The sequence below is a fragment of the Tenrec ecaudatus genome, chromosome 14 (assembly GCF_050624435.1).
Source record: "Tenrec ecaudatus isolate mTenEca1 chromosome 14, mTenEca1.hap1, whole genome shotgun sequence".
NCBI classification, from domain to species: domain Eukaryota; kingdom Metazoa; phylum Chordata; class Mammalia; order Afrosoricida; family Tenrecidae; genus Tenrec; species Tenrec ecaudatus.
The window spans coordinates 609175-635373 of record NC_134543.1 but is presented as its reverse complement, the minus strand read 5'-3'; the positions used below and the strand labels follow the sequence as shown (position 1 = coordinate 635373).

The window sequence follows — 26199 nt, the reverse complement described above, 5'->3', positions numbered from 1 at the left end:
GACCTGTGGGCCGGACCCGGTGAGCAGCAGGCCATAACCCAGACACCCTGGAGATTCAGGGGACAGACAGGCCATCACCAGGGCACCCTGAGCTGACCAGGTGGGAGGTCTCTGCAGTGGAGCCATGGTCATGACACCCTTGCTGTGGTCACCAGTAGCTTGAAGGCCAGCCCTGGTGGTACTGGGGTGTCTGGCATCTGCCTGTGTCTCCTGTTACAGAAGGCCATGTCACAGTGGACTGCACCACAGTGTCCCCTCCAGAAGGTCCCAGGAGCCATTCAGGTCTACACTGTCACGTCTCAGCCACTTGTCCTTGGTCACCATTGGCATGGTCAGCAGAGATGGCCAGCTCGGTGGCTCCTGTGATACTCATGCTGGGGGGATGTTCTAATTTGGGTGAACCATGTGGCCAGCCAGGCACAGCTGCTGGGCCCGGCCAGGGCTGTTTCTCAGGGAAGCTCCTGAACCCCCACTGGCCACCCGCTATTTATATCGGGGAGCCAGGAGGCGGTCCTGGTCTTGGCACATCCAGTGCCCCTGGTAGGTGAGTGAGGGTTTCTGCTGGGCTCCTAAAGAAGGACTCCCAGCTGGCACTCTCCCTAGGCCCCTTGGCATCCTCTGCCCCCAGGTGTCTCATGTGGCCTCAACCTTCTGGCCCCTGACCCTAGATGAGTGTGGTACACACTCAAACACTCCCATCCGGGAGGAACCTGGCCTCCATAGCTAGGCACACACGCCTGCTGACCCTGCAGCGCCAGCCTCCAGGTGCTGGGCCAGACCGCCCCCTGGACGCCTCGGTTCATGCATGGCCTCTCCTGGGAGACAGCATGCAGGCCACAGATGCCCTGCTACTGGCCTATCTGACATGTATCCCAATAAGGATTCTGGGAGGGGACTGCAAGCTCCCTGAGTGACAGGGGCCAAAGTAGAAAAAGGCCATGTCACCTGCCCAGAACAGGGCCAGAACATGCCAGCAGACTTCTCTAAGTCAGCCCACAGGAGGGTGCTCCTGGACCAGGGAGGGGAGTCCCAGGGCCTGGGAGAGGGGTGTCCACAGGCTGGGCTACTAAAGAAGGCCTAAGAAGAGGGGTGCAGGGAGGACCAGGAGAAGGGGTACAGAATGGGGACCCAGGCGGGTGGGAACACAGAAAGAAGGGGGCCCAGGAGGAAGGGACCCAGAGAAGATCCCCACCCCCAATGACAGCACAGGAGCGTTGCCTCCCAGTCTTGCATCAGGGGACATGGGGGCCCTGTTGCAGCCCCAGAGGTTGTAAACTTCCATCCACTTGAGGGGACCGGGCCCCTGGGATGCTGGGAGGGTTGGGCCCTGGCCAGCCCAAAGGAAACGTCTTCTCCAGACCCCTCTCGAGAGACCCCAGCACTGAGTGTGTGTGGGGGGGAGGGGGGAATTGCCTTGAGGGTGACTGGGCGGCTTCATGGGGCACAGGATGGGGTGTCCCCGCGGCCACCAGAGAGTGCCCCCACGCCTCGTGTCGAGGCCTGGGATTCCCAGCGGGTGGCCAGGGAGACGCAGCTCCGCGCCTGAGGGGGTATCTGGACCCTGAAATCAGCGCCATGGCAGCCGGCCAGGTGAGGGCTCAACAGAGAGGCTTCCCATGCGCCCGGGTGGCACTGTGGCGCGCTCCCGCCCCAGCCCGGCCATGTCCCGCCCCCAAGTCCCGGGGCCATTCCCCGCCCCTGTCCCCCGGCAGCTCCCCGCTGCGCCGTCGGCTCTCGGCCCGCCGGGGAGGGGCGGGACCCGGCGGTGGCGAGGTCACCCCGCGTCACGGGTCCGCCCCCGGCCCGCCCCCCGGCCTGGCGGCCGCATTTAATGGCGCGGCTGACCGGCGCGGCGCGCTCCTAGGGCGGCGGGCGCAGAGAGCCGACATGTCGGGGACCCGCGCCTCTAACGACCGGCCCCCCGGCGCGGGCGGCGTCAAACGGGGACGGCTGCAGCAGGAGGTGGCGGCCACCGGCTCGCGCGTGACCGTGGTGCTGGGCGCGCAGTGGGGGGACGAGGGCAAGGGCAAGGTGGTGGACCTGCTGGCCATGGACGCCGACATCATCAGCCGCTGCCAGGTGGGGCCGGGCGCCCGCGCTCCCCTCCCTCCCACCCTGCCGGGCCCTGAGGACCCTCATCCCGGTCCCCGCCTCCTGGGACACCCGTGGGTGCGGCCACCCCGTCGCGCACACGCACGAGCGCCCACTCACGCCCACAGCCACCCCCACTCCGCACTATAGCCCAGCCCCGCCGCCCCTCCCCTCCCGCTCCCGTAGGGCTGGGGGCCAATGGCTGGGCTATAAATACAAGTGCTGAGGAGGGGACACCCGATCCTGGGGCCGGGGGGAGGGGATCCCCCTCCCCCTCCCTCCGCGGAGTTCCTGGAGGGGATGGGAGTGCCACGGGGCACCTCGGGGTCAGGCCAAAGGGGAAGGGGCGACCGGAGACCGGACACCCGGAGCCTGGGCGGGGCCTGGAGGAGGCGGGGAGACAGCCCGGGCTCCTGGCAAGTGGCTGAGTGGGTGGTGGCTGCAGGAAACGTGCTCCAGCTTTGTCCCCTGAGGACACAGAGCCGGCTGGCCAGTCATGCCCCTCTGGCCAGGTGGCTGAACCTGCTGCCCTAGGGTCGAGTTATAGCCAGTTACAAAGGGCTGGGCCCTGGCCACCCTCTGTCCCTGCCATGCTGGGCGCCACTGTGGACCTCCCCACCCACCACAGGAGGGAGAGTGTGGTGTGAACTGGCCCTGCCTATCCAGGGACTCCAGGTTTCCTGGGAACGCCCCCCCCCCTCAAAACAAACCTTTCTCTCTGAAAGCTCCCTGACTGCCCCCAACACCCACCTCCACCACTCCCCCCACACACTGCCCCCTCCCTCCAGCCTCTCTTCAGTCCCTGGGGACATTGTGGTTTTCATCTCTGTGGCCAGGTTGCAGAGATGGTTCCAGAACAGGCCTGCCACCCTGCCAGCAGCCGCTCCCCCCACACTGTGCCCCCCCACACACTTCCGCTCTGCATGCAGAGGCTGGCTCGCTTATCCCCCAACGAGCCGAGCCAGGAGCTAGGGGTGAGGGATTTCTCCATCACAGAGAAACTGAGGCCCAGTGGGTTGAGAAGGGTTAACTGGTTACAGTCTCCCCCCTGCCAACCCCCCCTCTCTACAAGAACAGACTTAGGCTTCTTCCCTGCCCTCCCCCAACAGAACCCCCCCCCAGAAGCAGACTCAGCCTTCCTCTCCTCCCTGGCCCTCCTGCAGAGCCCCCCTGACAGGACTCCCAACTCCCCTCTTAGCAGGAGGGCTTCCCCCCCACTGGCCTCGCCCACCAGTGCCCCTGGGAGCCTGATACTGTATCTCTCAGGAAGGGTGTCTGTCCCCACCCATCTTGGGTGGGGACTGGGCTATTCAGGCTGTAGGGCCTCCTGGGCTTGACGCCATCCTGCCATCTCCATCCCCCATGGCTGCTCTGCTCCAGCCTGTCCTCAGATGCACTTTGTAAAGGTCTTTGGTGACCTTTGACCTGCCCAGAGTCATCTGGGCATGGGCTCCGAGGGGCCTTATCTCCTTGACCTGGTCCCAGGGCTCAGACAGACCTCCCAGCACCATCTGCCTGTCTGGCCAGGATCACACGTGTTGCTCTAAGTCATGTGGTTTCTGCTGAGTCCAGCATGTCCCCCCACTCCTCTACCCACTGCCCACCCAGTCTGGGGCCCACAGTCGGCCCCATGTTTCACCCCACCGCTTGGGGCCTGCACCTCCCAGGCCACCCTTGTGACCCCTTGTCCTCTGCCTGGTCCAGCTGTCCCACCCCTGCCCCTCAGGCAGGCACAGCTCAGCCCAGGCCACCTCTTTGCTGTCACACCTAACCAAGTAGTGGCCACGGTGGTGACCCTGACTCTTGATCCCACAGGCCTCAGTGTAGACACTCATCCTGCCAGTCCTTCCTCCGAGGTCCTGCTGGGTAGACATAAACCATCAACCCATCATCTGACACACATGCACGGTCACCACTGTGTCCCTCCAGAGCCCCAACACAAAACCTGCCTCCCTCCCAGCACCTGCATGGTACGCTCGTGGCCCTGTGCCTGGCCTTCCCCTGGGAGCTCTGGTGCCACCCTCTAGCCAGGTCTCAGAGGCCAGGCTGAGCTCATGTCCTCGGGGATGTGTCCTGGGGAATGTGGAGCGGCCCCATGGTTGGTGCACCCGAGCAGCTGGGGCCTCCTGACCCCACCTGCACTCTCCAGATCCAGTCCCCAGTGGTGCCCAGGTCAGAGATGCCAGGGGCACGTGGGCACTGTGTGGCAGGAGTCATCCAGAGTGGTGTCAAGATCCCTTCTGAGTGGGGCTGCGGGGCCCCCTCGGTGGGGTCAAGACCTAGCAGCTCCATCTGAGGGGACAGGGAAAGGTGTCTGGGATCAAGGACTGGGGTGTGGCACTCAGGGAGGAGGGGACTCATCTGCAGTTGGACAAGTCCTTCAGTGGATTAGTAGAGGTGTGGATGACACACCATATGTACACCAGCACACACCCACATGTGTGCAATGCCTACATACATGTATACCAGTGCATAGCTACACATGTGTGCACATGTACATGCACACTTATACATACACGCCTGCATGCTTACCCACTTGTGTATTTATGCACACACCCACACATGAGCAAACTTGTATAGGCACACATCTACACATGTACACACAAGTACTTGCACACAACTGCTCATATGTATATACATACATGTAGCTGCACACACCTAGATAGCTACATTTGTACACATGTGCATACACACATACACACCTGTGCATACAAAGAGATACACATGTACATCTTCACACGTGTGTACACATATACCTCTGGTCCCTGAATGACGTGTTGAGTGCTCTCAACCAACCCCTCACTTTCTTGGTGCCTGAAGTCCTACCTACCCAATCATGCCAGCCTGGAGGCCATCCCGTCCAGCCCAGGGGGACAGCAGAGTCTTTAAGGCCTATGGCAGCGCACAAATGGTGGGCAGAATGGGCCTTAGACAGTGGGCAGCAGAGGTATCACCTGCTCCTGGGGGTCAGCACCAGGAGGACCAGAGGGAGCTTGGCTTAGGTGGCAATGGGGAGCGGGCGCAGACCCGGGACTGCAGAGGAAAGGGTCCACCCTGAGGGAAGCTTTGCAGGGGTCTTGGGTGTACCCCTGGGCCTGAGGGTTGGAAGCCCCCTTAGATAGGCACAGTGGGCACAGTGCTGGGGAGTGGGCACAGTGCTGTAGTGGCCTAGGTGCAGACAGAGCAGCTGGGCTGTGGGTAGCTGGGGAGGAGGCTCACCCTGCCGGCAGGTACACAAGGTGTCAGAGTCTTGCTGACCAGGGCCCTAGCAGATCACACCCTTCCGGGCAGGGGCCTTCTGGCCCTGAGCTCACAGGCCTCGCCCACGGGCAGCCCAGCAGTAGAGTGCTTATGCCTCCTCTTGGCCCAGGAAGGACTCAGTGTTGGCACTGGGTGTGGGCCCAGCTGGCAGAGGCCCCATCTGACTTCTGGACACTGCCACCAGTGCTAGCCGCCGGGTCACCTGATGCCAACCCCACTCTGGCTCTCGCCTGTTCCCAGGAGCCTGTGTTTACCCAACAACGGCACTGTCCTCGCCTGGGGGCAGTGACCAGATTGGATGTGTCCTCCTGGCCAGACACATGAGAGCAGTCGGGAAGGAGGTGCCTGGCCCTGGTGGGTCCATGGTCTGAGACAGAGAGGCCTCCAGGGAAACCCTGGGGGCAGAGAGTACAAGTTCTAGTCCAGGTTCAGCAACCACAGCACCTCCCTCAGAGCCTTGGTTTCCCCATCTGTCAAGCAAGGGCCACGTCCCCAGCCCTCAGATGTGAGGAGAGGGGTCCTTTGGGTCTAGAAGTGTCATGTGAACCCCGAGTGAGGGGCTGTGGCCTCGCCGTCCTTCCTGGGCAGGTGCCTGGTGGAGGGGCAGCACAACAGCAGGTCTGTGGCAGAGCCACATGGGGTGATCTAGAACCCCAGCTGTCCATCCAGTAACTGAGCAAGCACACGTGGTGCGGAATCTCCTAGAAACCCTCCCATTCTGACCATGGCCCAGCCTTCAGCTGGTGACTGTTCACTCCTTGCTCACACCCTTCCCTGTGACAGCAAGGCCCCTGCTTCGCAGCCCTGTCCGGGGTGCTTCCCTCGCTCCTTCCGTGGGCCCCAGGGGTAATCCCTCAGGACACATCTCGGACTGCCTGCTTGATGGCCAGTGGACACATCAGGAGCTTTAATGGTCACCCAGCTGGTCCCTTGTTCACGGGGTAGAGACACACAGGCCAGAGGGGCAGGCACAGGGAGCAGCCTCGAGTCCCAGAGCAGATGTAATAGACCTTGCGTTGTTAGGGTGCAGTGGCCAGGTGTAGGAGTACTGAGGAACAGGGCTCCCCGATGTGTGGAGGCCTAAGGGTACACAGGAGGAGGAGTGGGGGCTCCTCAGAGGGTGTGGTGGGCCCAGGGCAGTGGGGAGGGGAGAGGCCGAGCTGCCAAGGCAGGTTCTGATTAGAAGCCACGGCCTCTGCATCTGTGCCCAGAGCTTAGGGCGGGGTTCACAGGAGCCAGACTCCTTATCAGAGAGTCTTGGGGACAGAGTGACCAGCTGAGGGCGGGCCAAAAGAGGGCCCAAATGAATCCCGTGGGTGTGCCCCACTGATGTCAGACAGTACGGCCCTTTTACCCACCACACAGGCCAGGAAGGCTGTGGCCAGGGGTCCCTGGCAGCGGGCAGTGGGTGTGGTCTGGGCCTTTACTGTAGCCTGGGACTTCCTGGCCCCCCATCCCCTACCTCTCTGAAGGTCCCTTGTTTGTCCCCCATCCTGGAGCCCCTGAGGGCTTCCAGCATCAGGGCAGCCTTGGTGGTGGGTACTCTCCCACCTGCACATCCTCCATGGCCTCCACTGGTGCAGTGCCAAGTGCTGGGTGATCTGCTGTCCCACCTGCAGAGGGGTCTTGCTGGGGGCCCCGGGGCAAGGGCAGTGGCTTTCCTGACCCTGTTACTCTCTGACCTCCTGCCTGAGGGGCAGCAGGATGAGCCCTAATCTGAACAGGGCCCTGGTGACATTGTGGGTTAAGCATGGGCTGCTACCTCAAGGTTGGCAATTCAAACCCACCAGGGAGACATGTGAGGCTGTCGGCTCCTGTAGAGGTTGGCTGCCTCGGAAACCGTAAGGAGCAGTTGGTCCCAGTCCAATGGGGTCACTCTGGGTCTGGTGGGAGTCTCTGGTGCCATCAAGAGGAGTGGCTGGTGGTCACATGCTGGTTGGTGTGGAGCAGGGCCTGGAACCTACCCCTCTCAGCCCCAGACCCACCCCTCTTTAAATGTACTGCCCTCCACCCCACCTCAGACTCCAGCTCACCCCAGGTGGGCTGTCAGTCCAGGACAGTGCAAGGCAGAGAAGGTAGGTGACCCAGAGCAGGTGGCCCCACTTCCCTGTTCATCCCGAGCATGAAGGTCTGGGTCCATGGGGGGCAGGGATTGGTCTGCAGGCACCCCTCAGGGCAGGGTAGTATCCTCAGCCTGGGCTACCACACAGCACGCTGGGCAGGCTCAGGTGATCACTTTCATGGACGTTCTGCAAGGGCCAGTCCCCCTTCAATCGTCCTTCCCAAGAGTTCCACCCAGACCCTCTCCCACCCATCATCCCAGACAACCACTGGCCCACCTACCCAGAGGACAGGTCCTGCTCCGAGTGCCCAGGTGGGCCCTGAGCCTTATTCCTTGTGGAGCTCCAGGGCGGCCAGCAGCAGGGGCCAGGCCTAGGCTCTCAGCATCTGTCTTTCCAGGGAGGCAACAACGCGGGCCACACCGTGGTGGTGGACGGCAAGGAGTACGACTTCCACCTGCTGCCCAGCGGCATCATCAACAGCAAGGCCCTGTCCTTCATTGGTGAGTGGCTTTGCAGATCTTGCCTCCACTGCACCCCCAGGGTAACCTGCCAGGGGCCGTGTCTGAAGTAACAGGAGTGCATGCCCTCTGTGAGGGTGTGTGTGTATGTGTGTATATGTGAGTGTGTATGCCAGTGACTCTGGTGGGTGGGTGTGCATGCGGGCAGCCATATGCGTGAGTGTGCATGTGTGTGTGTGTGTGCATGAGCATGTGTGATGAGTGTGTGTACAGGTGTGTTGCATGTGTCTGTGTACCTGTCAGGGTGGGTGCATGTCAGAGGGCTGTGGCCTGCCCCCTGCAGTGTGGGGCAGAGCCTATGTGTACCCCAGACTTCTTCCTCAGACCAGGCACCCCTCACTCCCTAGGCAGCGCTGGGCCTGTCCTTGCTCCTTTGCACCATCGCCCCACTAGCCAAGGAGCATGGCCACAGGCACCAGGGCTGATCTGTCCCTGGTCAGTCCCTCAAGGCCACCATGGCCCCGTAAACACTAGCAAATGCAGGGAGAAGTCAGCAACGGAATGCTGGCAGAGCAAGAGGGGAGGTGACCTGTGTCTGTGCCCGCAGCTCCTGTCTCCTGGCTGCTGTCAGACATGTGGGCACAGCACCTGCCTGGGCTGCCTTCCACCTCTGGCCCTGAAGCCCGGTGGTGGACACTCTGCCAGTGTCTCAGGAGTGAGGAGACATGGGCAGGGTCAGCCCCATGTCAGGGTGCCGTGTTGCCCTGGCACAGGCGGACGTGCCCGAGCCCCAGCTGCCCCGGGCTTGCGAAAGCAGGGACCCAGTTGGTTATTTCGGGAGGCCTGGCATTTCATGACCTTCTGTGCTCTGCGTAGCTTGTGCATAGACGTCACCTCGCCTGCAGTGACACCAGGGTCTGGGGGCGGGGGGCGTAGAGTGCTGGCCGCCAGGCAGGTGGGGTGAGTGCCCAGCCCTCGAACCTGCACGCCCTCTGGGAAGATTCAGGACCCCCGCTTCCCAAGACAGAACTGTACATGCCCGCTGACCCTGTGCGTCAGATAGAACTGTGTCCATGAGTAGGGTCTCACAACTAGGCCTTCCACAGTGCATCTGGGTGGACACCCACCCAGGCCATTCAGTGGGCAGCTGATGTGTTACTGCCCCTCCCCACCCACCAAACAGGACAGTGTCTCTGAGGTATCAGACTCCACATGACCCGCCCCCATGCCACCATGGTCACCAGGATGTTCCAAAACATTCTCATCACCCCCAAAGCTCCCTCTCACCTGCTTGCCTTCATCCCGCTCCCTACAGTCAGTCAGTTTGTTTCCATTAGCAGGGCTCTTTCCCAGAGCAGCTGGTGGCTCTTGGGGCACTGGGAAAGAAGAGGAGGCCCTCCAGGCAGGTCGATACATTGTTACAGTTGGTCCCGGATATATTGTTGCAACTGCAGGATGTACCTGCAGGTCCCTAACAGTTACTGGGCTAGAGGCTGGAGTCTGTCTGGCCAGGGCTGCCTTGTACAAATGTCTGTCCACCCATGCTAGGGAATCCACCTGGGGCATAGTGGGACTCTTGGGGGGCCTTGCCCGAGGGTCATCTGGTGGAGCTCGGCGACTTTTTAACCTTTGTGGCTAAAGCCCCAAGTCTCCACAGCCCCGCTTGGCGTAGCTCACATGTGTCCGGACGTGATGTGCCGGGTCACGGCCATTCTCTTATTCCATGTCTCACAGGCAATGGCGTGGTCATCCACCTGCCCGGCTTGTTTGAAGAAGCAGAAAAAAATGAGAAGAAAGGTATGTCCAGCCCAACCATCCATGGGCCTGTGACCCCTTCCTCAGGAGGCCACCCGCTGCTGTGCAGAGTTTGGGCCAAACGCTGATGCAGTCAGGTGGATGGCAAAGGTCCCAGGCTGGCCACTGCCCAGCTCCTGGGAAACCACACAGGGAGGGGAATGAGGACTGGGATTTGGAGGAAACTCCTGGAACCCTGATGTCAGCCGGGCCGGGACACCAGGCAGACGGCACAGCTGAGAAGATCGGGCATATCCGGCCCCACGGGGCAGGAACGGGTGGTGCTGTCCTGATGAGGAGAAAACGGGGTGATGCTGCACAGGCGGCTCAGAAGGCCAGGCTCCTGGAAGAGCAGCTCTGCACCCACTCCTGCACAGGGATGGGATGTGGACGTGGGCAGGGAGGGGGACGTGGGCAGGAGCAGAGATGTGGGCAGGGAGGGGGACGTGGGCAGGGGTAGGGATGAGGGCAGGGAAGAGGACGTGGGCAGGGGCAGAGATGTGGGCAGGGAGGAGGATATGGGCAAAGCAGGGACATGGGCAAGTCTCCCTTAGAGGAGGCAGTGGACACACCAAGGGGACTGCCTGCTTCCAGGGCCAGCAGCAAGGTTTGGGGGGCGGGGGACAACTCGGAATGTTGGTGGGGGGCATCCCAAGCTGAAGGGGACAGGGCATGAGGGGAGGACTGCATGCTGGGGTGCCCGGTGAGGTGGGAACAACAGTGTCCCTCACCTGTGTCCCCACAGGTCTCAAGGATTGGGAGAAGAGGCTCATCATCTCGGACCGCGCCCACCTTGGTAACTCCGCTTAGAGGGGTAGTACCCTGAGTCCCACCTGCCCCCCTCCTGCCCCCCTCCCTCCAGTTCTGCCACATACCACTCCCCACCCTGGCCTTTAGCCCTGCACCTGTCCCCCTCATGCCCTTTCCAAAGAGGCCCCAAGGGGAAACCGAGGCCTGGGGTCTCCCAGCCTGGGCATGGGGATGGCATTAACCTCTCTGCCCTCCCCCCCAAACCCCCAGTGTTTGACTTCCACCAGGCGGTCGACGGCTTGCAGGAGATGCAGCGCCAGGCGCAGGAAGGGAAAAAGTGAGACCTGCCCTGCACCCTCTCTCATGAGACCCTGCCCCCATCCCCACCAGATCCTCTCTCAGGGACCCTGCCCCCATCCCCACCAGACCCTCTCTCATGGGACCCGCTCCACCTGTGCAACCCTCCTTCCCCCAGGACCCTCTCCCACCTCGCTACCCACCCTCCCATCCTTTTCCCTACACTCTTCTCCCACCAACCCTCAACCAGGGGACCCTCTCTTGCCACCCAGCCCCCAGCCCCGCCCTGCACCTGTCCCCCTCATGCCCTCCCCCAGGCTCCCTTAAAGCCTAGCTAAGAAAGAGGAGCCCCTGACCTGCCACAGCTGCCACTACAGCACCCTCACCTGCACCGCACACACTCCTTCACCCTCCAAACCGAGCAGACCTCCTCTGGGTGGGCCTCCTGGGTGGGGAGGGGCAGACCGGAGAGAATGGGAGAACACCAGGGTGGGTGCCCATGCAGGTGGCCAGGAGGGTGATGCTGAAGGTGACCACAAGTCCTCAGTGTGTGCATGCATTCACACACATGGGCACACAGGCATGCATGCACATGTACACATGTGCACATGCTGCCCATCTCAGTCTACCCACATGTTGTACCCCTGCCCTCACAGAGCACACGCATATGCACACACGCAGGCACATGTTCACGTATGCACACACAGACACAGGTACACATGTGCACCCACACAGCCACAAGCAGGCAGCCAGAGGAGCAATGGCTCTGCCAAGGCGAGACCTTGAGGATAGGCCCAGGGATGGCAGGGCAGCCCTGAGCACATGCCTGCAGGCAGGCTGGTGGGACACGGGGGGAGGGGAAGTGGGAGCAAGGACAGAGTTGCCCTGAAGCAGCCTTGGTCAGTGGCTGACACTGGATCAGTTGAATGGACTGTGTCCCGGTCTCCCACTGGGTGGGGGCGGGGCCCTGCCTTATCTGGGGTTGTGGGTGGGGCACCCTGGGTTTCAGCATCGGCACCACCAAGAAGGGGATCGGACCCACCTACTCCTCCAAGGCCGCCAGAACTGGCTTGCGCATCTGTGACCTGCTCTCTGATTTCGACGAGTTCTCCGCCAGGTGCCTGCAACTTGGGGGCCTGGGCGGGAGGGGATGTGGGTGGGATGGGACGCTGGGGCCCAGGGATGTGAGGAGGGCAGTGAGGGACGCTTGGAGCCTGGAGACATGGAAGTAGGCAGGGAGGGGACGCTTGGGGCTCAGTCATGTGGAGGTGGGCAGTGAGGGGATGTTCGGGGCCTGGGGACGTGGAGGTGGGAAGTGAGGGGATGCTCGGGGCCTAGAGACATGGAGGTGGGCAGTGAGGGGACGCTTGGGGCCTGGGGACATGGAAGCAGGCAGTGAAGGATGCTCAGGGCCAGGAGGCAGGTCCCCACATGATGGCTGCCTGTCCACAGGTTCAAGCACCTGGCACACCAGCATCAATCCATGTTCCCTACGTTGGATATCGACACCGAGGGCCAGCTCAGGAGGCTCAGGGTACGGTGGCCGTGATGTCCCTGAGCATCTGTCTGATCCGCACCTCTGGAGTGCACCCATAGAAAAGGCACTGGTGTAATGGGGGTATTTGGCCTTCCAGGAAGCCCCTGGGTTAGCATGCTCACTGAACTCACGAATGGCTCAGGTGTCCCAGCCACCTACTTCCAAAACACCTGCCAGAAATCCCTCTGTAACACCTGCCACAGATCCCTCAGTAACACCCACTAGAGATCCCTCAGTAATACCCAGAGATCCCTCAGTAACACCCAGAGATCCCTCAGTAACACCCAGCGGTCCCTTAGTAACACCTGCCAGAGATCCCTCAGTAACACCCAGAGATCGCTCAGTAACACCCAGAGGTCCCTCAGTGACACCTGCCAGAGATCCCTCAGTAACACCCAGAGATCCCTCAGTAACACCTGCCAGAGATCCCTCAGTAATACCCAGAGATCCCTCACTAACACCCAGAGATCCCTCAGTAACACCCAGAGATCCCTCAGTAACACCTGCCAGAGATCCCTCAGTAACACCCAGAGATCCCTCACTAACACCCAGAGATCCCTCAGTAACACCCAGAGGTCCCTCACTAACACCCAGTGTGCCCCAGTGAGTATCTAGTGAGCACCTAGGGGGCCCACTTTCCTTCTGATACAGATGTGATCACATGAGTTGGGGTTCACATGATTGGCTCAGGGCGTCTTCTATGGCTTTCTTGAGGACCCAGCCCCCCTATGAATCCTGAGAGCAGGGGCAGGGCAGCTTCCTACTTCCTCTCTGGGGCCACTTCCCAGGAGACGTGGGGCTGGGTGGGGACAGGGACGGTGATGACATAGAAGCTTCTGGAAGAGGCAAAACCTCAGCGTCCCACTTCCTGCGAGTGGCTGACCCTTCCCTGCCCACTGAAGCAAGATTTGCTGGCTGGGCCAGGACATCCGTGAAACGTGGTGAATGGTCAGGGAAGGAAGGTTCTGGAAGGCTGACTGGGGGTGGAGGAAGGGGCGTGGCTGGAGCCTCACTGGCACATCCTACAGGGCTTTGCAGAGCGGATCCGCCCCATGGTGAGAGATGGCGTGTATTTCATGTACGAGGCGCTGCACGGCCCCCCAAAGAAGATCCTGGTGGAGGGGGCCAACGCCGCCCTGCTCGACATCGACTTCGGTGCGCCTGGCCAGCAGGGCGGGGTGCCTGGCTCAGGGCAGCTCTGGAACCACGGGGGCCATGCTGCCACTGCTCCTGACCCCATGGGGAGTGGGGGGGCAGGCAGCATTTCTGGGGGTCCCCCACCATCCCAGCTGGTGGCACGCAGGCCCCACATGGGCCTTCTCCCAGGATAGTCCCTCGGGGCTGGTCTTTGCTGAGGACTTGGCCCGCTGTCTTGCAGGGACCTACCCATTTGTGACGTCGTCCAACTGCACGGTGGGGGGCGTATGCACAGGCCTGGGGGTGCCCCCCCAGAACATCGGCGATGTCTATGGCGTGGTGAAGGCATATACCACACGTGTGGGCATTGGGGCCTTCCCCACGGAGCAGATCAATGTGAGAGTCCGGGGGTGGTGGTGGTGGTGGTGGTGGTGGTGGTGGAACACAGACATGCTGGCCACCATGTGGCTGGGTCAGACAGGGGAGACGGCAGCCGGCTCCTGGGGGTGGGGGCACCAAGAAGGCTGGGGCGTTTGTGTCACTCTTACACCACCGGGCTGCAGGCTGTGCACCTGTGCTGAGGTGTGTGTGCTGTGGGTGTGTGTACATGAGTGTGTGGGGAGGGGTGTTGAATATAGTGTGTGTATGTACATGAGTGTGTGGGGTATGTGCTGTCAGTTGAGTGTGTGTGCAGTGTATATATGAGTGGGCTGTGGGTTGTATGGAGTGTGTATATGAGTGTGTGTGTGCTGCGTGTGGGGTGTATTGTGTATATGAGTGTATGTGGGGTGTAGTGTATATGAGTGTGCTGTGGGTTGTATGGAGTGTGTGTACATGTGTGTGTGCTGTGGGAGGGTGTAGTGTGTGTATATGAGTGTGTGTGGTGTGTGTAGTGTATATATGAGTGTGTGGGTATGTGCTGTGGGTTGTATGGAGTGTGTGTATATGAGTGTGTGTGCTGTGTGTGGGATGTATTGTGTATATGAGTGTGTGGGTGGGTGTGGTGTATATATGAGTGTGCTGTGAGTTGTATGGAGTGTGGGTATATAAGTGTGTGTGCAGTGGGGGTGTAGTGTGTGTATATGAGTGTATGTGGGGGTGTAGTGTATATGAGTGTGCTGTGGGTTGTATGGAGTGTGTGTACATGTGTGTGTGCTGTGGGAGGGTGTAGTGTGTGTATATGAGTATGTGTGGTATGCGAGTGTGTGCAGGTGTGTGCTGTGGGTTGTATGGAGTGTGATATATGACTGAGTGTGCTGTGGGGGTGTGTGGAACGTGTGTATGTCGGTGTGGAGTGTTGTGGGATGTGTAGTGTTGCATATATGAGTGTGTGTGGGTGTGTGCTGTGGGTGGGGTGTAGTGTGTGTATACATATGAGTGGGTGTGTGCTGTGGGGTATATATAGTGTGTGTGTGAGTGGGCTGTGTGTTGTGGGGGGTGTGTAGTGTGTATATTTGAGTGTGTTGTGTGGGGGTGTAGTGTGTGTGTGGGTGTATTGAGTGTGTGTCTTTGAGTGTGTGTGGGAGGTGTAGTGTGTCTGTAGGGGTGTAGCATCTATGCATGCATATGAGAGTGTGTGTGTGTGTGCGTGTTGAGTGTGCGATGTGCATGTGTGTTGAGCATGAAGTGTGCACTGTGGAGTGTGCATGTGTGTGTACATTGTGTGGTGTTTGCAGTGTGTGTGCTTTGGAATGTGCATGGAGTGTATGTATGTGTGTTGGGGGTGTACTGTGTTTGCTGTGGGGTGTGCATGCAGTGCGTGTCTGTGGCGGGGATGTGTGATGTGTGTACTGTGGGGCATATTATGTGTGTGCTGTGTAGCGCATAAATGTGTTGTCAGTATATGTGCAGCGCACGTGTGTTGGGGGTTGTGTGCATGGGTGTTGTATGTGGGGGTGTGCATGTGGTGTATGTTGAGGTTTGTGTGCATACATGTGAGTGGGGGTTGTGTGTAGTGCGTGTGTGTGTTGGAGTGCATATGCATGCATTTGAGTGTGGGCGTGCTCTGTGGGTATGTGTGCTGCGTGTATTACATACACACGTGCGCCTGCATGGACACGCGTACCTGGGTGACTCCCACCCCCGGGCACGGTGTGCACACATGCAGCTCCCACACAGAGAGAGGGTGACGGAGCCTCGCAGCTCACCCTCAGAAACAGGTAGCCTCTGTCCCTGGGGGCTCCTCAGTCCGTTCCCACGACCATGGAGGTAAGCAGACTGCCCTTTCTGCTGGGCGATGTCTGGAAACTGCCACCACCACCCTCTCAGGCCTGGGGTGGGGACAGTGGGGGGGACGCCAAGGGCAGGAAAGGTGCCCAGGTATGTGGAGCACAGTGACATGCACCCACGTGCTGGGCTCTGTCTGCCTGGGCCCGCCTGCACAGCACTAGGGTGGGGACAGAGGGCAGCCAGGCCAGCTCTAGCGTTCTTTCACAGGAGATCGGTGACCTGCTGCAGAACCGCGGCCACGAGTGGGGTGTGACCACAGGCAGGAAGCGGCGCTGTGGCTGGCTGGACCTGGTCATCCTCAGATACGCCCACATGGTCAATGGCTTCACAGCGTAAGTGTCCCAGGACCCACGGACTTGCCCACAGCGCGCTCAGCCCCATGGTGTCTGGGGTTGCCAGCTGGTGGGGCCAGGGGGGCCTCCAGGTCACAGGTATTGATTACATCTAAACTGCCAGGTGGGAAGGGGGGTGGTAGTGGCTGAGAGAACTGCCCATGGATACCCACCCACCCTAGGGCCCAGGGCTCATGTCCCCCCTGCCCTGCTCTCCCTGGGATCCTATCGCTTCCTGCCCCCACACGAACCCTCAGATCAACAAACAGCAGATCCAGCTTTGTGTGTGTGTGAGTGTGTGTGTGTGCATGTGACTATGGCTGTGTGCCTGTGTGAGTGTGTGGTATGTGCTTGTGTGTGTGCCTGTGTGTATCTATGAGTGTGGTGTGTGTGTGTGGTGTGTGTGTGTATTGTGTGTGATGTGTAATGTGTACTTGTGTATATGTCTGTATGTATGAGTGTGTGTGTGGTGTGGATGTGTGTATATGTCTGAGTGTGGTGTGTGTGTGGTGTTTGTGTATTGTGTGTGATGTGTAATGTGTACTTGTGTATATGTCTGTGTGTATGTATGAGTGTGTGTGGTGTGGATGTGTGTATGTGTCTATGAGTGTGTGTGGTGTGTGTGTGTGGTGTTTGTGTGAGTATGGGTGTGTATGTATATGTATGTGTGGTGTGTATGAGTATGTATTGTGTGTTTGGTGTGTACTTGTGTATATGTCTGTGTATGTCTGAGTGTGTGGTGTGTATGTGTGTATATGTCTATGAGTGTGTGTGGTGTGTCTGTATGTGGTGTGTGTGTTTGTGTGTGTGGTGTGTACTTGTGTATGTCTGGGGGTGTGGTGTGTATGTGTGTAATGTCTATGAGTGTGTGGTGTGTTTGTGTGTGGTGTGGATGTGAGTGTGCCTGTGTGTGTACATCTATGAGTGTGTGTGGTGTGTGTACGTGTGTGCATGCAGTGGGTCGAGAGGAGATCAGAGGAGGGGTCCCGGGTGCTGGACTCTCACCAGTCTCTGGTGCTGGGCAGGCTGGCACTGACCAAGCTGGACATCCTGGATGCCCTGGACGAGATCAAGGTGGGCGTCTCCTACAAGCTGAATGGGAAACGGATTCCTTACTTCCCAGGTAGGAGACACAGGCTGCCATACGCGAGGGCCAAGGCATGGGCCGCGGGGCGCGGGGAGCGGGGGTGGGGGGCCGCAGGGATGCAGGCAGCATGGGAGCAGAGCCGGTCTTGAGTCTCCTGCCATGCCTTCATCCACCAGGGGCATGGCCAAGGACCATGGTTGTTGGAGGGGGCCTGGCCAGGGCTCAGGGGAGCTGCAACTGCTGGGCAGAACAGGCTCAGAGGGGCCAGCCTGGGCCACTAGCCCCAGCCCTGAGTGCTCGGTGGCCTCAGGGTCACGGTGTACCTCCTGGGCCTCAGCACGCTCCTGAGTGCTCCCCGAAGCAGGTCCCCAGCCCTCTCTTTCCAGGCACTTGGAGTGAACTCTGACCTCTGACCTTCCTGGTTGGCCCTCAGCAGGTGCCTCCCTCCGGCACACGAGTCCAGCCGGGCTCAGGTCTCAGCCCCAGATCCCAAGTTGAGGCCAGGAGAGGCGGGGCCCCTCAGCCCACCCTGTGTGTTGCCCACCCAGCCAACCAGGAGATCCTCCAGAAGGTGGAGGTGGAGTATGAAACCCTACCCGGGTGGAAGTCCGATACCACGGCGGCCAGGAAGTGGGAGGACCTCCCTGCCCAGGCCCAGAGCTACGTCCGCTTTGTGGAGAACCATGTTGGGGTGGCAGGTGGGTGCACAGGGGCAGAGACCAAAGGCCTTAACCCTGTTCCTCCGCTGCCATTGAGCCCTGGCACCCCGTGTGTGTCCTCAGGGGGCCCTTGGGCTGGTCCTTGGACAGTAGATGGTATCCCCACCCCGGGGACACTAACCTTGGCACTGGCAGAGGGGGTGCTCACCATCTCCCCCCTGGGCCCCTCGCCATGGCCTGTGTTAACAAGAGGAAAGACTGGGCGGGGTACACATGGCCGTTATGCACCCACTGAAGTGGCCCCACCCCACAGCTGCTCTGAGGTCAGGGGCTCCTGACCCCCAGGGAGGCTGCAAGGCAGAGCAGAGCTGCCCATGGGCCCAGGGGTGTCGCTTTGATGGGACACATGGGCTTTCAAACTGCTCTGAAAACAGGCTTTGGAGCACGGGTCCGCCATGCACAGGGTGGGCGCCTTCCAACACCCCATGGGGAGGTGGAGCGGGAAGGATGGGGAAGTCCCGGGAGTTCCCAGAAGCCCCCTCACCTGCCCTGTGCTGCTGGTACCCCACCTGTCCTCATGCCTCTGTTTGCCTTTCAGTCAAGTGGGTTGGCGTTGGCAAGTCCCGGGAGTCGATGATCCAGCTGTTCTAGAGGATGGCCCAGGGGCCCCAGAGGTGACCTAGAGGAAAGTTCCTTCTCCGGGCACCACCCCCACCCCCACTGTGGCTCCACCAGGCGCCAGCCACTCGCTCAGAACACAGAGTTTGGACACGTCCTGGGGATTGGTGGCTCCCCGCTGCTGTGACTTATCAATAAACATCTCTGTAGGGGCACAGAGCAGGGGTCTCTGCTCCATGGGGCCTCCGGGGGCTGTTTGTAGGACTAGATCAGCAGGTCTCTCCCCGAAGGGGCCTCCCAATGGACCGAGGCTGCCCAGGATGCCCTGCTGAGCAGACCTGGGCGTGGGCTGACATGAGGGGCCAGTGGGTTCCTGAGTCTGCAGGCAGTCCCCAATGCCTTCGTCGCAGGACTCTCGGGGGACCGTGGGACACAGAGATCACAAGTGGGGGGCTTTGAAGAACAGAAATCTTTTCCTCACAGTTCTGGAGGCTAAGTGTCCAAATCAGGGTTCCTTCCTGGCTGGGAGTCCAGACCCAGCTGGTCGCTTGCTAGGCTTGGTCAGTCATCATGGGGGGGGGGGGCTGAGGGAGGGCACAAAATGGAGGGCTGAAGGTGTCTCCATCTCATCAGCTCGTGCCACAGCCCTGAGGAGACAGGCCTGGCTGTGTTGGGCCTGGGGCTGGTCAAATGCCATTGAGTTGGTCTAGACTCCCAACCCCCCGGGGACAGGCGCCTGCCCATGAGGGCCCTAGGCAGGCATCTTTCTGGGATGGCCTCATCTTTCTCCCTTGGAGCCACGGGTGGGTTTGAACCATGGGCCTTCCAGTTAGCAGCCAAACTCCTGGGCTCTTAGGACTCATGCTGTCCCCAGTTTAATTTTTCAATTAATCCTGGTCACAGAAAACCTGCTTCCAAAACACAATTGCCTCTGCAGGTAAGGGTTGGGGTTCCAACGCACATCTGGGGGAGAGGGGCCACAAACCCATAATGTATGATTAGCACCTGGATTCCTAAGGTGCAAGTTGGGTAAGGGACCCCCAGGTCACACCCCTGCACATACTTGGGTGAGGCTGAGGCTGGACCAGGATGGAAGGCCACCTTGACCAGCCAGCCCCAGTCACTTTTTCATCTACACATCACCCTGTTGTCTGGGTGGTCTATTTAAGACACTTAACATGCACTCCGGTTCACCGGGGCCCTCGTGGCATAGTGGTTGTGTATTCGGCCACTACCCTTAAGGGTGAGCAGTTCAAAACCACCAGTCTCTCTGCAAGAAAAAGATGACTATTCCTGTAAGAAGTTAGTCTCAGAAACTCTCAGGAGTAGTTTGGCCCTGTGTTATAAGCTGCGTCAGCATTCGCTAGCATTTCCCTGTGGCCAACAGTTCTCATTCATGGCCTTTCCCACATAAGGAGCCACCACATCCTTCCCCCAACACAGTCTCCCCACCCCCCAGCCTTCCCCACCACCCAGCCTTCCCCAACACAGTCTCCCCACCCCCCAGCCTTCCCCAACAGTCTCCCCCACCCCCAGCCTTCCCCAACACAGTCTCCCCACCCCCAGCCTTCCCCAACACAGTCTCCCCACCCCCAGCCTTCCCCAACAGTCTCCCCCACCCCCAGCCTTCCCCAACACAGTCTCCCCACCCCCCAGCCTTCCCTTGCCTTTGACCCCCCAGAAGGCCTCGCAGCACTGACTTTAAATTTTAAACACCATTTTAACTGGAGTCACCTGTTTATTAATACTCCATTTGTTTTAAGGTAAGTCAGCTTTAAATGCTTTTTTCTAGGTATAATTTTGCTATAGTTTATTGTGCCAGCCTGGCCGATAAACACAAGTAGGATTAACTGAAGGGCAGAGGGATAAATGGCTCGGTGAGCCTCACCTTGGTTGTTCTGTGCCTCAGTTTAAAGGGTACAGTACCTGTGGGACGCCTAGCCTGTGGACTGTGTCGCTGTAAGGTGAGGTCCCTTTAAGCCCACACGATTGGAATGTTCATCTCTGGAGCTGGGGACCGACAGTTGATGACAGTTGGTGACCTACCTTGCTGTTTGCTGCCTGGATATATATAGCCCAGCTCTCTCTACAGAAAGGGACTGGCGACTGGCAACTCTCAAACCTTGAAGGACTGCTAGTGTCTCACTGCTATATAATTTAACTTTTAATTTCTTGTATTATCTATCTGTATATAATTTAACGGTTCATTTCTTGAATTATATATCTATCTTTATAAATATGTTTATATATAATTACTAGCAATCTGGTTTGTCTCTCTAGAGAACCCTGTCCAATACAAATTTCTTAGTGTTGTAAGAAATAACTAAGGTAATTAGTTAAGATAAGCAAAAACCAATAGAGTAAACTGGAGAACTGGCTAAAGTCTTATGGAGCACCTCCCATCTGTGGGGAAGCCTGCCTCTGTCTGTCTGTCTGTCTGTCTGTTTCACACGCCTCCCTGCGAAGTGGAGCCACAGGGAGGAGGCATTGGCCATGGCAGGCTGTGTGGCCACATCGCCTGTTCCATTTTAGAATGCAATTGAGGGCAAATCACTATCATCAGAAAAGCATTCATGGTCTCAAATTTACTTTTTAAAAACTTTCTGTGAATTGGGTTAAGGTTTCATCAACAATCCACATACACATTTCATCTTATTAGTTGCTACCCCACCCCAAACATCCTGTCTCACTGCCCCACCCCCACCCCACCCCTGCTTTCCCTTCTCTGTCCATCCTCCTCTCCTCACACCTTCTAGACTTGGTCCTGGGTAAACACCTCCCCCCCACCTTTGGGTTTAAGTGGCTGATTATCCTACACAATTGAGTTAGGGGACACTGGGTGTGGGAAAACCTCTGAAGAGGAGCAAGTGGGGAGTGGGGGCTCCCTGGAAATTACCGGAAGTGGAAAGATGCCTTATTCTGAGGACTGGCCCTTGAAAGAGAACTTTGATGTGCTTTCAGCAAGGAGAAGTTCCACTCGCAGCAGAATTTCAGCTAATGGACGTCAAAAGGGCAGGAGACTTATAAGGAAAATAAATAAAGCTCACCACCGTTGAGGCGATGCAGACTTATGGTGACCCTAGATGACAGCGCAGAACTGTCACTGCGGGCAGTGCAAGGCATCTTCGAAGCAGAAAGCTTCCCTACCTCCCCCACCCAGCAAGGGTGGGTTTGAACCGCCCACCTTGAACTTGGCAGAGCAGTGTGTCTGTCGCCCTGCAACATAAAACCTTGAAAAGCCATGACAAAAGAGCAGTCATGGGTGGGTGAGACCTTCCTAATGCCGAGACCCTTTCATACAGTTCCTCATGGTGTGGTGACCCCAGCTATAAAGTTAATTTCATTGTTACTTCACAACTGTCATTTGGCTACCGTTATGAATCCAGCAGAGAACTGCTCTCTGGTCCGTGGGACTGTGGCCTTTGGGACGTAGCTTGTAGGGTCCCTGGGTGCATTTCTTTCATCTCCTAGCCTGTGCTACTAGAATCCTCCGTGCCACCGTGCAGGTCTGTGGTCCCGAGGCAGAAGCCACCAGGCGGCCTGGACTCTGGCACAGCGCGCCTTGGGTACAACTGCGCCTTCAGGGGCTGGGCCCACAGATCATCAAGCCGTTGTTTCTGGAAGAAATTAGAGCTCCGTGGCGGACAAGAGGGAAGGCGAGGGTGTGTGTGCGAGGAGGGTGATGTGTGTGCGCGCGTGTCGACCCGGGACGTGGCTGCGGGCAGCCTAGGTTACTCGACGCCGGTGCGAGACCACGCAGACAGGTGTGAGTGCTAGAACGTTTGGACCGAGTTCCCAAAGACGGTTAGGATCAAAAACAATGCGGAGACCCAGGGCATTTCCCGCGCCCTCCGAGTCCCGCCCCCTGACCTCGATCCAGACAATCCCGCGCTTCGCCGTGCACGAGTCCCGCCCCGAGGCTTGGCCTCTGACCTATCCCGTGCAGTATCGTGCGCAAGTCCCGCCCATCGGGCTCGGCCTTGGCCTATCCCGAGCTGGCCCGTCCCACGCGGCACGTGTATTAGCCCCGCCCCCGGAGCGTCCGACCACCCCGGACCCATCTCCGGCCTCTCCCGCGCCACGCTGAGCACTAGTCCCACCCCTCGGCCTCTCCACAGCCTATCCCGCCTCGCCGCTAAGCCGCCCCGCTCCGCGGCCGTCCCCGCGCCGTCGCCTCCAGCCCGCGGCTGCACTCGGACCGCCCCTGCCGACGCATCTGCCTATGGCGCGCCGCGTCGCCCGCGAGCCCCGCCTCCCCCGGCGCGGGATTGATGCGCGCTGTGACGTCGCGGGGCCGCAGCTAGCCGCGCGCGGGCCGAGCTGCGTACCTCCGGCTCGCGGCCATGCCCAAGCGGGGCTGCCCCTTCGGGGTCGCGGCCCCGCTGCAGCTCAAGGTGCGCGTGGGCCTGAAGGAGCTGAGCCGCGGCGTGTGCGGCGAGCGCCACTCTCGGGAGATCTTCGGTGAGCGGGGCGGGAGGGCCGCGGGGTCCACCGCCCTCCGCCCGTTTCCCTCGCACGAGCTGGTCAGCCGCGCGGCGAGGTGGACACGCGGGAGGAGGACCGGCCGGCGCGGCCAGAGGCTCTCAGGGGAGTGGCTTCTGGAAACGTGTGCTCCCGCACGGCCAGAGACGTCCAGAAGGCGCCCGGCCCGCTGACCAGCCTTTCCCCCACCCCCGCAGGGACCGATTGCGGCGGGCGTGGCCGGCTGTCGGCCCATCCCACTCCCGCTGCCCTCTCCCCGCTACTAGCCTTCGAATAGGGACCGCGGGGGGCAGGGGGCAGCCACGAAGCCATCACCAGGGGCTCCAGCTGTGGGCGCCCAGAGATCGCGTTATCCCGCGCGGGGCTGGCCGACCCAGCAAGCCTCCGGAGCCCGAGGGGCTGGGGGACTGGTGCCCGGGCCCCGGCTCTCCACGGCGGGCTGAGGCTCGGAGATGCTGGCCCTGCCTGCTGTTAGCAGCAACGCCTAACCCACTGGTCACCCCGCCAGCACTCGGCAGGAGATGGGGCATTCTATGCCCTAAAGAGTGGAAGGCTCGAAACGCTCAGGGGCAGTCCCATGCCATCCTGTGGGGTCAGCTGTGAATCGTGGTCCACTCGAGGCCAGTGAGTCTGGTTTGGGTGGCAGAGGAGAGAGGAAGTGCCAGCTTCAGGCCACATAATGGAATGGGGGGGGGCGCTGGTGGGGGCTGGGTGCAGGGACAGGAACCTTTCCGTGGGAAATGACAGCTGGGCCCAGGAAAGGGGCCTGGCAGAAGCTGGGTTGACGGGACAAGTCTGGCCCTGCCTGCCAGAGGGCCCTAGACTGACCCTCCCTCACCCCTGCAGAGAGGACCAGGCAGCTCCTGGTCCAGGGTGCCAAAGCCTTCATGGAGCGAGAGTGGGAGGGAGGCCCTCCAGAGAGCTGTACCCTCATCCACCAGCCTGAGTCCCCAAGGCCCAGCCCCACTGGTGTCCCGGCAACCGCCTGCAGGCAGATGCTCATTGGACCAGGAGGCTGCCTGCTGCGGGGCCGAACTCAGGCCCCAGGGGCCGGTAAGTACAGTGGGGGTCGGGCTGGGGGAGGGGGGGAGTCTCCTGCCACACAGGCAGGGCTGGCAAGGGCACCACTGACCACAAGGTTGCCTCGCCAGCCCCAGCCCTGAGGCTGGACACAAGGGGACAGGGTCTGCTGCCACCCCCAGAGGGAGAGGGCCTTGGCTCTAGACCATGGGGACTCTCGGTGCCTCTCGCTCATGAGCTGGGTGGTGTGCAGTGCTTAGCTTCCTGGGAGGTCAGGGAGGCCCGATGGAGAAAGCTCCCCCACAGAGCCATGCCCAGCAGCCCTGTCCAGACCAAGGGCAGGCCCAGAGGGGTGACGCTGGTGCTGCTTCCTTGCAGACCTGCCTGAGACGGTGTCCCAGGCCTGCTCCTCATGCGTCCACAGCGCGGAGGGGAAAGCGACCTGCAGCCAGTGTGAGCGGCCCCTGTGCGGGCGCTGCCTACGCACCTGCTGGGGCTGTGGCGCCAGCACCTGCACCCTGTGCTCCACTGTCGAGTGAGTCTCCCCTGCCCCAGCCCATCATCGGGGTCCCCTGGGGTGGGGTGGGACGGGGACTGCTCTGTAGGTACTCGGCGTCAGCCAGTTATTTCTTGAAAACTTGGCTCTTACTGGGAGCAGTGGTTGGGCCAACTGGCCATGTGCAGCAGCATCATGGTAGGATTCCCTTGTCCCCAAGTGTGGGCTCAACCCCCTTTTTGAGGAGTGCCCAGCAGTGTCGCAGATGGAGCCTGCCGGCTTCACAGGGCGAGTTTGGACCGAATGGCCATTTGAGTGCAGGTACTTGAGTGTCCGCACCAGCCAACTGGGCCCTTGGCAGCTGTCCTTTACTGTGGGTCCCTTTGCACCATGGGACATCACTGAATCTGACTGCCAAGCCCCGCTGTGCCCAGGCCTTTATTGAGCTGAGTGTAATACAGTCTGATAGTAGCGGGGCCCATGGGTCGCCTCAGGGAGCAGCCTTAGTGGAGCAGCTCAGCAGGTGCAAGAGTGTCTCCTCCTGTCTATGTGTCACTTGAAAGTGGGCACCTTTCCCGTTTCTCCACCTCGTCACCAAGCAGGACGAGTGTTGGGATCTGGAGCCCCAGACAGAGCCCAAGTCCCAAAGACTGTGGCCCCTCTGCTTCCTCTTCCTCAGGGCCCACAGTGAGGTCGGACACCTGCACCCACCTCTGGTTATAGCCAGATGGTGATCCAGCCTTTCACACTCACTCTGGGACATAGGGGTGTGGTGCCCACTCTGCCTACATGTCCACCCCCCCTTCCACAGCCTCCTTGCTGACCCTCAGCATCCCCAGGGCTGACAGGTGCCCTGCCAGAGTCCCATGGGGTTGGCAGAGCGGTGAGCTAGACAGCCCTCACTACCCACCTTGAGCCTCACCAGCCCCCATCAGTCTGGGGTGGGTGGGGGCCCCCTCATCTTGGGCCCTGGCCAGGGCAGTGGGTGCTGGCAGGTGTCCCATGTGGTGCCACTCACTGCCTCTCCCCTACGGTCCCCGCAGCGACAGCGATGTGCATGAGAGGGCACTCTGCAGCAGCTGTGCCATGTTTGAAGATTGAGAAATTGATGCCCCTTGCTGCCGCCTGCCCGTGCTGCTGAGACTAAAGACAGGGGAGGGGGGCGGGTAGTGCACACAAATTTTATATTTTGTATGGTAGACATGAATAAACCCTTTATATTTGACAAGAAGACTCCTGTTGGCATTTGCTGGGGTGGGGGGGGGGGTGGTTAGCAAACAAGACATGACAAGCAGGATGGGGGGCGGTCAGCTTGCTGTCCTGCCCATTTAGAAAGCTGTGCAGCCATCAGGGCAGAGGACTGAGTGGATTTGCACCGAAATCCCTGCGCCAAACCACCTTGGTGCCGGGGCAGCAGAAGAGGAGTGGCACAAGGCAGGGGCTGCCCCACTACAGGGAGAGCCAAGGGCCCTGGGTGGAGGCTCACTGAGGGGAAGGTGCCTCGGGGGATAGCATCAGCAGAGCTAACAGGGCTTTGTGAACATGAGCAGGGCAGGGGCCCAAGGCACGTGTCCTGCTCCTGACGGGGAGGGACCCCAGACGCGGGTTGTGAGTGACAGTTGCAAAGGAGTGCGTGCGCTGGGAGGGACAGCTGGTGTCAGGATCAGGGAGGAAGTTTGGGGCCTGGTGGAGGAGGGCAGGCACAATCCACCATTGAAGACGAGGGGAGAAGTCTGCCCACAGAGACCCAGGGGTGATGCAGAGGGTGGGTCAAGGACAGGACAGTGCAGCCGTGATCGCATGCAGCCCACAAGGACACACGTGGAGGGCAGCAGGACCATGGGGAGGGCTGAGCCTCCATGGGCAAGTCTGTCTGAGTTGGCAAAGC

General features: G+C 60.0%; 2 protein-coding genes across 3 annotated transcripts; both read left to right on the top strand.

Annotated features, from left to right (window-relative positions):
• The first annotated feature begins 1804 nt into the window (after positions 1 to 1804).
• ADSS1 (adenylosuccinate synthase 1) lies at positions 1805 to 18532 on the top strand. 2 transcript variants are annotated; one of them, XM_075531529.1, is made up of 13 exons: positions 1805 to 2079; positions 7813 to 7915; positions 9608 to 9670; positions 10413 to 10463; positions 10688 to 10754; positions 11724 to 11831; positions 12167 to 12248; positions 13280 to 13406; positions 13630 to 13784; positions 15825 to 15949; positions 16975 to 17072; positions 17585 to 17734; positions 18294 to 18532. In XM_075531529.1, exons 1-13 carry the CDS (start codon positions 1888 to 1890, stop codon positions 18344 to 18346), a joined length of 1374 nt encoding a protein of 457 aa, XP_075387644.1. In that variant the 5' UTR covers positions 1805 to 1887; the 3' UTR covers positions 18347 to 18532. The 2 variants fall into 2 exon arrangements, with proteins under 2 accessions (XP_075387644.1, XP_075387645.1); XM_075531530.1 differs by lacking the exon at positions 18294 to 18532 and having other exon boundaries at positions 17470 to 17601.
• Positions 18533 to 22584: 4052 nt separating this feature from the next.
• Positions 22585 to 25530, top strand: SIVA1 (SIVA1 apoptosis inducing factor). The gene is made up of 4 exons (XM_075530756.1): positions 22585 to 22774; positions 23642 to 23848; positions 24194 to 24350; positions 25355 to 25530. Exons 1-4 carry the CDS (start codon positions 22657 to 22659, stop codon positions 25410 to 25412), a joined length of 540 nt encoding a protein of 179 aa, XP_075386871.1. The 5' UTR covers positions 22585 to 22656; the 3' UTR covers positions 25413 to 25530.
• The last annotated feature ends 669 nt before the right edge of the window (positions 25531 to 26199 follow it).